At 45.5% G+C, this 10,511-nt stretch overlaps 1 protein-coding gene across 2 annotated transcripts; it reads left to right on the top strand.

Moving 5' to 3' along the window:
- Positions 1–48: 48 nt before the first annotated feature.
- On the top strand, positions 49–10,114 carry SLC35E2B (solute carrier family 35 member E2B). Of its 2 annotated transcripts, none has more exons than XM_083375800.1 (9): positions 49–810; positions 3,800–4,274; positions 5,223–5,358; positions 5,479–5,606; positions 6,084–6,204; positions 6,421–6,474; positions 7,029–7,101; positions 7,760–7,905; positions 8,349–10,114. In XM_083375800.1, exons 2-9 carry the CDS (start codon positions 3,926–3,928, stop codon positions 8,599–8,601), a joined length of 1,260 nt encoding a protein of 419 aa, XP_083231926.1. In that variant the 5' UTR covers positions 49–810; positions 3,800–3,925; the 3' UTR covers positions 8,602–10,114. The 2 variants fall into 2 exon arrangements, with proteins under 2 accessions (XP_083231926.1, XP_083231927.1); XM_083375801.1 differs by lacking the exon at positions 49–810 and adding an exon at positions 3,263–3,344.
- The last annotated feature ends 397 nt before the right edge of the window (positions 10,115–10,511 follow it).

Raw genomic sequence — 10,511 nt, 5'->3', positions numbered from 1 at the left:
CCCAAATCTTTAGACTCCAGTGGTACACTGTCTCTGAATTAGGCCTAGAATGACGTTTTATCCTTGCAGCCTGAGCAAGAGAAATCATTGTCCTAAATAGAATAATAACAGAATAGGAAGGAACCTTTGAGGTCATCTAGTCCAACCCCTGCTTGGGCAGGACACCCTATAGTACCATTTCAGACAAATGGCTGGCCAGTCTTTTCTTAAAAACTTCCAGTGTTGGAGCATCCACAACTTCTGGAGGCAGGTTGTTCCACCGGTTAATTGTTCTCACTGTTAGGAAATTCCTCCTTTGTTCCAGGTTGCTTCTCTCCTTGATGACTTTCCATCTGTTGTTTCTTGTCCTGCACTCAAGTGCATTGGAGAATAGGTCAAGCCCCTCTTCTTTCTGGAGCCCCCTCAAATATTGGATCACTGTTATTGTGTCGCCCCTAGTCCTTTTCACTGAACTAAACATACTCAATTCTTAAACTAGTCTTTGAAAAAAATAATAATTGGGAGGGTTACCCCCGCTCCATCTTTTTTTTAGGGCCATTGGAATCACTGAGATTTGTGAGTCTGAAAGCAATTTGCATTTTACGCACGCCCAGACTCATAACCACACGCAAGTTAAATGTGGCCTATGGCTCTTAGGCACACTGGTAATTTCTCTCTCTTTTGTCTCTTTCTCCTCCCACTTCTGATTGGCCTCCGCCCCTGCCAGAGGAGGAGCAGTTTTCGTCGCAGGCTGGCCTCCCTATCCGATGGTGGTAGCCCCAGTGATGGCTGTGGAAGAAGAGGACAGGATCTCTGAGAGAACAGAGGCAGGTGTGTTTGTATGGGACAGTCCGGACACAATTGTGTTGCACCGCATTGCAAGAAGGGATAATTTGCAGCTGTGGTTTGAAAGGGCTGTTCTAGAGACGTTTGACAAGCCGACCTTTTCTGGCTCCACAACTGCAAAAGGAAATTGATTTAGAAACGTGGACATCTTTGCATATGTTTTCATTGTTTGTGCAAGAGGTGTTGCAGTTGTTTGTTTATGAAATTAATAACTTTGACTAAGAGACTTCATGTTGAATTTTGTCCCAGCTGAGAAAAGTGAGCAGGGTGCTTGAATTACCCTCCGGAGCTAGACAGAAGATAGTTTGGAAACAATCTGAACAGATCGTTTTTAGAATTGTTTTACGATAGATATATAATGTGAATCAGTATGGCATAAACCTTCATGGTCTGCTAAAGCTAAGCCCCCTGAAATTCAAGAGGAACCCAGAAAATTGAATTATTTGCCCAAACGTTTTGTGATTTATGAATAAACCGGTGTTGTCTTTAATGTATCTTTAATCAGGTGAGAGAGTTATAGCAGAGGAAGGGGTGATAAAATATCATTTGTATATCATCATGGCTAGGATACTGTACAGTATTCAAAAAATTATGAGAGCCATATGCAATTGCATTTTTGTTTACTCTCTGTATTTATATATATATATGCACGTATGATTCTTTCTGTAACAGGACTATGAATATTGAGAGTGTTTATGTACATGAAGCTTAAAGGAGTACATAGTAACTGATGAAGGTTGCTATCATCTCATCTTTAATAATATTAAGTAACCTCTGAAAAAGGTTAAAGGGTTTCCATTATCACAGCTCTGATCTAAAAAAAAAGTTCATTCTTGATCAGTTGCATTTTGATGCTTTCAGGGACTAGAAATTTCCTAAGAAAGGCAGCACTTTGCTCCTTCAGCACATTTGTTTAATTTTTCAAGGGCAGAGTTGGCTGCACAAAGGATCGCCACTTGGCAAGTATATTTGTACACCTGGACATAAGGACAAATAATGCACAGGGGAGAAAGCACAGTATGAAACTAAATAATCAAAAGGCTGCCAATTTGTGACTTTGATGCTGAAGGTTCTCGTCCCATGTCTTGAAACAGGCAGCTTTCAAAAATTAGCAAAAAGTTCCATTTGTTGCCAAATGTTGTATGTATACTTTCTGGTATCACAAATATGAGGTTTCTTTTTTTTTTTGGACAAGCACAAACTGCTCTTTTCACCTTGAGTAGAAAGCAGATTTTGCAACCTGAATAATTTTGATTGGAATTAAGGAAGCTTCATTGCCGGAGCAAAAATGCTTTCTATACAGTACATCTTACATAAATTGGCTTTTTCGAAGGCTTTTTAAATGAGTGTTTGTTCAAGTCAGCTTTGTTAAAGATTTTTTTTAAAGTTTTTTTCTTCTAACCAGGCGAATCCAGGGTGGTGAATTAAACCCGCCTTGTTTTTAATTACATTTTTCCATCAGGGCTGTAATTTCATTTGGGGCCTTTGAAACCTTTTTCTGTTAAACTTTGAACTTGACTTATCAATCTGCCCTTTGCCTAGGAAGATGTTGGCGTTAACGCGAGATAACGCACCCAGTCTTACTGATGAAGCAATGCCCTCTCTTACTTTGCCATCTATTTTATTTCTCTCTGCTTGTTTACTTCTCAACAGCCTGCCTCTCTCTCTCTCTATTCAGCTGCCTGCTTTCTTGGAGGGAGAATGAAAGTAAACATCTCGCTGTCTTTTATTTCAAATGAGCTCTCATTATCACCATTACAGTATTATCTTTCAGTTTGATATTCTGTCGGGCTGAGTGCCTTAGCTGTAGGTGGTCTGCTTTTGATGAAAATCTGTTTTGGCAATCTGGCAATTGCAAAACTGCTCCCTTCTTTTCTTAGAACTTTTTTTTTTTTTTTGGGCAGAGATGGGCTTTGAAAGACGTGGCACCAGATCACAACTCAATTTTTTACCTCTCCCGACCATTTGACTTCCAGCCAGTCAAACCAATTTTAACTTGTTAAAGCAGCTGTTTGCTTGGCTCCGTTTTGTGTGGCTTTCTGGATGCTTCAGGGTTGAATATCTACTGCTCTGCAAACCCATTTTAACTGGAACCACAACGATTTTGGGAAATTCAGTATAGGATTTCTGCAGACAGTGGCAGAGGGGCAGTGTGGACGGGGTATGATATAAGAAATAGTTCATCATGGAGGGAAACCCCCCCACACACTAAATTACCTTTAGGCTGCCTTTCTCTTTGTGGTTTATTGACAGTGAGCACAGGAAGTCCTCGACTTACGGCAATTTAGTTAGTGATTGTTCGAAGTTACAATGGCACTGAAAAAGGGACTAATGGCCATTCTTCACACTTAGGACCGTTTGCAGCATCCCCATGGTCATGTGACCAAAATTCCAGTGCTTGGCAACGGACTCGTATTTACGACAGTTGCAGCATCGCGAGGTCATGTGATTCCCCCTGAGATGCGAAGTGCATTGGAGGAAGCCAAATTCACTTAACAGCTGTGTGACTAACTTAACAGGTGCAGTGATTCACTTAAGAACTGTGGCAAGAAAGGTCGTCAAATGGGGCAAAACTCAATTGTCTCACTTAGCAACAGAAATGTTGGGCTAGATTGTGGTCATAAGTCAAGGACTACCTGTATATAGAAGTGGATGTAAAGAGGTAATCTCCAGGTAATCCCCTCGTGAACCACCTGGAGTTATTGGCTAGAGGAGGAAGTAAACAAAGTTTACTTTATTCTGATGTCAAAACTAACTTCTTTCTTTCTTTCTTTCTTTCTTTCTTTCTTTCTTTCTTTCTTTCTTTCTTCCTTCCTTCCTTCCTTCCTTCCTTCCTTCCTTTTTTCTTTTTTCTTTTCTTTTCTTTTCTCCCTCCCTCCTTCCTTTCTCCCTCCCTCTTTCTTCCCCCCTCCTTTCCTCTCTCCTTCCTTCCTTCCTTCCTTCCTTCCTTCCTTCCTTCCTTCCTTCCTCCCAGACAACGGAGCCACGTGTGACCAAATGCAGCTGAAGCTCTTTCCAAGCCAAGGATATTTGGAGGGGCTGCCTTCTCAAGATAGAAGGCTCTACTTCGGGAGTTGAGCGTCAGGGCCCACCTCCGAACATGGCCACCCTAACCAGCAGCTCCACTTTGGACCCGGCCGACTCCGGCCCTTCCACCTCCCTCGCTTTGCCTCTTTTGGACGGCAAGCCCAAAGCGAAAAGCCTCCTCCAGTTTGGCTCCCTCTTCCACAGCCGGAGCGAACGCTTCGTCATCGCCCGGAGCGACAGCATGCCGGAAGAGAACGTCCTGAAGATCACCATCACGGAGACCACAGTTATCGAGTCGGACCTGGGCATCTGGAGTTCTTATGCCCTCACCTACCTCACTCTGTGGTTCTTCTTCAGCTTTTGCACCCTTTTTCTGAATAAGTACATCTTGTCGCTGCTGGAAGGGGAACCGAGTATGTTAGGCAAGTAACCACGCTCATTTTCCTCCTTGTTCCCAACCTGGGAGAGGCCGGCTGCATCTTGTCACAGCAAGGCATGTGGACTTCAACTCCCAGAATTCCCTAGCCAGCCTGGCTGGGGTATTCTGAGAGTTGAAGTCCACGTTTCTTAAAATTGCCCACTTGAGAAACACCAATTGTCTTGAGTGCTGAAAAACATGATTCCCTCCGTCTTGAGTTTGCAAACACCCTAAGCTTTTCTTTAATCTAAGCCTAAATTAGACCTCACATAAAAGCCTAAGCAGGCTAAAAAAAAACCCTTTCCCTGCCGGTGTCTTTTCCACCGACCCCAACTGAAATGGTTCCTTCTTCCCACTGGAAAAATAACTTGACGCTTGTCATTGTAAAAACCTAGCAGTCAAATTCTACCGAATAACAGAGTTGGAAGGGACCTTGGAGGTCTTCTAGTCCAACCCCCTCTGCTCAAGCAGGAAACCCTATACCATTTCAGACAAATAGCTGTCCAGTCTCTTCTTAAAAACCACAATGGCTGGAGGCAAATCCTTCCACTGATTAATTGTTCCAACTGTCAGGAAACTTCTCCTTGGTTCACCCACCGACCTCGTTTTAGGTGGCATACCACACAGCCCTTCTCCCATTCAGCGTATTTATTTATGCATTTACTTCGGAGAATTCTTTCCTGCCTTCAGCTCAGGAACTGAAAGCGGTACCAAGCATTCCTCTCTCCTACTTTTTTCCCCTGCAGCAACCCTGCGAGGTAGGCCATGCTGGGAGATTTGGTCTGGGCCAAAAGCTCCCTAGCTGGGGTGAATTTGAACTTGAATCTCAGCACCTTTGCCATTATCCCACACTGGCCCATCACCCATGTTTTAACTTCTGCTACAGGCCATTTTTTCTCCGGGTATCCTAATTTTGGGCATCTCTGTTGCTGTCTTGTTTTTTTTTTTCCAGGCGCCGTTCAGATGCTCTCCACCACCTTCATTGGCTGCATCAAAATGTTTGTGCCCTGCTGCTTTTACCAGCACAAAAGCCGTCTCTCCTATCCTCCCAATTTCATCATGATTATGCTTTTCGTTGGCCTGATGCGGTAAGGCCTGCGCACATCGGGAGAATCTTTGTGTCGAGGAGGAGACAAGAAACAAAATAAGTGTTGGGTGTTTTGACTACTGGCAAAAATTAAACTGCATTTTCCCTTGCTACTTCTCAGGTTTGCAACTGTGGTTTTGGGGCTTGTCAGCTTGAAGAATGTGGCCGTTTCCTTTGCCGAGACAGTGAAAAGCTCAGCGCCCATTTTTACCGTTATTATGTCCCGCATGATTTTAGGAGAATACACCGGTACGTTTTGCTGAAATCAATGTATCTTAAACGTGAAACCGAACATGAGATGTGGGATAGATTCTGACATTCCTATCTTTGGAGGCAGTTTTTATCAATGTGAAGGAAAAGCTCTGCCCACGTAGCCTGAATTCCTGATTGCCAGAGGCGATCAGAAATTCAACCCTGCCGAGCTTTTGAGCTGATGATTTTCTCCATTTTTTGCCGATCCTTCGAGGTAGGCTACATCAGAAAACAGATTCCTTTATATATATATATAGATAGATAGATAGATATAGATATAGATATAGATATAGATATAGATATATATAGATATATATAGATATATATAGATATATATATAGATATATATATATAGATATATAGATATAGATATAGATATAGATATATAGATATATAGATATATAAATATATAGATATATGCTTTCTATTCTTTCGTTCTCTTCTGATTTCTCGTTCTGCCTCGGATCGTCCCAGGGCTGTTTGTGAACCTGTCTCTGGTCCCCGTGATGGGCGGGCTGGCCTTGTGTACCGCAACCGAACTGAGTTTCAACATCCTGGGCTTCTCGGCAGCTTTGTCGACAAACATTATGGACTGGCAAGTATCTCAGAAGCTCAAAGGGGGAATTTGCATAAAAATGGAGCAGTTGACAAACTGCTTCTCTCCTGGCCTTACCTAGAACAGGGGGACTTTTTATCTAGAAAAGATCTGCAGAGGCATTTTTAACTCTTCTGGGCAGTTCTTCCCCTTTGCTCTTGTTTACCTACACTCCACCTTTGAGAACCTACGCACCTTCCTTTTCCCTTTTTGCAGCTTGCAGAATGTTTTCTCCAAAAAGCTTCTCAGTGGGGACAAATACCGTTTCTCGTAAGTATCTGGTCCTTGTTGGTGTGATTTAACAGCACCCTAGCTACCTGGGCAATAGTTTTACCAGGGGTGTAGAGCTAGTCCTTGGCTTATGGCCACAGCTGAGCCCAAACTTTCTGTGGTGGAGTGAGACATTTGTTAGGTGAGTTTTGCTCCATTTTACGACCTTGCCGCCGTCGTTAAGTGAATCGCTGCAGTCGATCAGCTAGCCACACGGTCGTTAAGTGAATCCGGCTTCCCCCTTGACTTTGCCCGTCAGGAGGTGGCGAAAGGGGATCGCAGGACCCCGGGCCGCTGCGGCCGTTGTAAATGTGTGAGTCAGTGAATTTTTGTTCACGGGACCCCGGAGATGCCGCAAAGGTCATAAAGTGAGAAAAACGGTCGTGTCGCTTTTTTCACTGCCGTTGTAACTTTCAACAGACACTAAACGAACTCTTGTAAGGATAGGACTGCCTACATCTCAGAGGAAGTTGGAATAGTTGTTTGGTTTACTGAATTCATTCCTCTTCGTCTCCTTCTCCCTCCCTCCCTCCCTCCCTCTCTTTTTTTTGCAGCGCTCCTGAGCTTCAGTTCTACACTAGCGCAGCCGCTGTGATCATGCTTATCCCTGCCTGGGTCTTTTTCATGGTGAGATGTGTGCTCTGCTGCCACCAGGCCACAACTGACTTTCTCTTTTGTAGTGTAGAACACAAACTTGGGGAATGTTGGAGAAAGGTTGCAAGTTGCAAGCCAGCATTTGCCAGGTGGGGCCCAAACTGAGTGGAAAAGCCGTTTTTTCCCCCATGCCCTCCCTCCCTTTTTTCCTTCCTTCCTTCCTTCCTTCCTTCCTTCCTTCCTTCCTTCCTTCCTTCCTTCCCTCCCTCCCCCTCCCCTCCTTTTCTCTCTACCTCTTTCCTCCGTCCGTTCTTCCATTCATTCTTGCATCATCTCTTTTATCTCTTTTTTCTTCCTTTCTCCCACTCTTCCCTTTTTCCTTTCTCTTTTCTGCTTCTTCCAGTCACCTGCTGGGAAGGGAGGGGGAAAACGTCCCTCGGTCGACGTAGCTAGTATACGCTGGAAAACGGCTTCACGCTCAGCTGTGGGTTGCCCGTCCCAGGTCAATAAGGGTGTCTCCTTCAGCACTCCAGCGGTCTTTTGTCCCGTGGGACTTAAAATCGGGAGGAAAGAGGGCAGAGCTCTGCTTTGCATCCAGGTGGTCTCAAATGGAGCTCCTGGCCCTCCCCGCCCTCCTGTTAAGCTGCTCCTGCCCTGTTCCCGTTTCCTTCCTTCTCTTCCCGTCTGAAAGGATATGCCGGTGATTGGGAAAAGTGGGCGGAGTTTCCAGTACAACCAGGACGTCGTGGTGCTCCTTCTGATGGATGGAGTGCTGTTCCACCTCCAAAGTGTCACCGCTTATGCTTTGATGGGCAAGATTTCCCCCGTAACTTTCAGGTAAGCCCACCCCCCCCCCCCAAAAATACCATAGGGTCATCATCCGATAAGAAACTCCTTTATTTCAGTGGTAGATTTACAAAGGAAGCTGTGGGGCGGCTTCATCTAGGGTGGCAAAGTTTCCTGGCTCCCATTTAGCATCCTGAGGCCTTCCGGGGCAGCTGGACTACAGCGCCCATCATCCCTGGCTGTACGGCAAGGGCTGCAGCTTGTCTTGGTTTTGGCAACGGTGCTTAAAATTAGGCAGAGCAGGAGAGCAACAGACGAAACGGTTTTCACTGTTTTCCTGTATTAAGTTTTGCAGTCGGTTCCCTGGGGATATCTGATTGGGCCTGATCCACCCAGCATCTCCTCCTCTTCCAGGCTACTCTGCATGGGCACCTGCTGAGTGTGAAATTACTCCAACTGTCTCAGTCCCCTCCTGTTTTTCTGTCCTTCCCCAGTGTTGCCAGCACGGTGAAGCACGCCTTATCCATTTGGCTCAGCATCATTGTCTTTGGGAACAAGATCACTAGCCTCTCGGCCATCGGGACAGTCCTGGTGATCATCGGGGTCCTGCTGTATAACAGGGCCAAGCAGCACCAGCAGGAGATCCTCAAGAATCTGGTGGGAACAGCCCCAGCCCCACAACCCTCTCCAGCAACCAAGGAAGACCCTGAGCCTCTCCTCTCCAAAGACCCCCATCCATTTGAATGAGACCCCCACCTGCACCCCAGCCTTAATTTTGCTACGTGGAAGTTTAAAAGAATGATATTTTCCTTTCGAAGCCCTCTGTACCCTCCCCCCGAAGGCCCACCCTGGATGAAACCGTCTGAAGATTTGCTGCCGAGACGTCAGCAATTTTGACCCACGGCAACCTCTCTCGCCGCCCCCCCCCCGTGCCGACCAAGCTAACTTTTTCAGCTTCCCCCTCAGAGCGGACCTTGCTGGCTTGTTTGTGGGGCAGAGAGCTGAGAAACGTTTTGCACAGAAGGCAATGGAGAGACTGCTCGAGTTTCGTTTCAATTTTCTTTTCCTGCTGTCCAGAGCAGGCAATAAACCCAGTCGACTTTTTGGGATCTGGGTGCCCTGCTAATAGCAGTCAAGGAGGGATTTGGGAAAAGGCTCACTAAAAATCCCGTTCCTCGCTTCTCCTGAATTTTAAGACACGGCACTTTCGGGATTGTAAAATGAGGAGAAAATGGCGTATCGTCGCGGACCGTGTGGTATGAAGCAGCAAGTCCCACTCAAAGCAATGTTTGAAAATCCCACGGAGACTATGGGAAGCTGTCTTTATGTCAGCTGATATCCGTCTAGCCTAGTTTTGCTATTCTGGGACCATTGAACTAATTACCTCCTAGTTAGCAACAAATCCATCCAAGTCCTTGTGGCTTCAAGTATTGATAGCCCAGGACTGAATTGTGCTCATGGATCCTTAGCAGCTTCCTCGGGAGTAAAAGCCACTGAGGCAGGCAGATGAGCTGAGCGGCTTGAAGCGCTCAGCCTGTATTGATTGTCTTTGCTACAGTCCGTCTGAACTAAACGTGGTCAGTTATTGTACGGGGGGGTGGGGGAAATAATGTTTACACCCAGCATGTTAATAAGTTTTTAATTTCAGAGTGCAAAAAAATTGCATTCCACATTTCCTGATTTGTCAGCCAGGAACCTCAACTGGCTGCCCCGCTCCAAATGTTCTCTGTTCCTTCCCACCCCACCCCCAACTCAGATTTGTTAGTCTCTGTGCGAAAAGCGTAACGCAAACACTGCTTTCTGTTAAAGAGAATATGCGCAGCGCTGGACTTTGGACGCAAAGTTTCGCAGGCAGAACGGGCTCCTTGCTCTTGGTCCCTCCCAAATGCCGAAACGTTTTCTCTTTTTCCTGGGCATACTTGAAGGCAAACGTTTTGCTGGTGCTTTGTGTGTTGGGGCCAAACCGTCAACCTCTCAGAATTTGCCAAGAATTTGGAGACTGATTTAAGGACGGGTGGTGCTCTTGCTTTATCAGCATCAGCAACTCAGCATCGCTCCGATGACCACTTTACAATCTTGACCAGTCCAATCCTGTGGATAACTTCTCATGACCTGTGTAAGACACAAATCATGTAGGATTTGCTTGTTGTAGGGAGTTTCTCCCCCCCCCAAAAAAAAGAAACGTTTACAGCGAGGTGTAATCCTGTATCTGTTTTATAGTCAGAAGTCTGCGTTGAAGAAATAAAACATTGAAAACGTCCCTGAAGGTGCATCTGTTTGTCTTTCGTCTATGACCACCAACCTGTGCCTTTTTTTTTTTAGCAAAGTCCTATTGCGTTGAATTAGTGCAAGGATAGAGAGCAGATGACTCCACCCCACTGGATAGGCTGCCAGTCAGAATTAAAACGGAAGCTGTAAACGTCCCTTTTTGCTCAAAAAGCCATTTGGAAACGCACAACTCTTCCAGCTGGCTACTCATGTCTGGGGGAAAAACTACTTTTCCTTGCGTTCCTCCTAGGTACTGGCAGTCCTTGACTTGTAACATTTTGTTTAGTGACTGAAGTTACAACGGCACTGGAAAAAGGGACTTACGACCGTTTTTCACACTTACGACCTTTGCAGCGTCCCCACGGTCACCTGATCAAAATTCAGGCGCT

Source organism: Vipera ursinii, assembly GCF_947247035.1.
Source record: "Vipera ursinii genome assembly, chromosome: 17".
In the NCBI taxonomy this organism is placed as follows: Eukaryota; Metazoa; Chordata; class Lepidosauria; order Squamata; family Viperidae; genus Vipera; species Vipera ursinii.
Note: the sequence above shows the minus strand (reverse complement) of the source record. Positions and strands in the feature narration are given on the sequence as shown.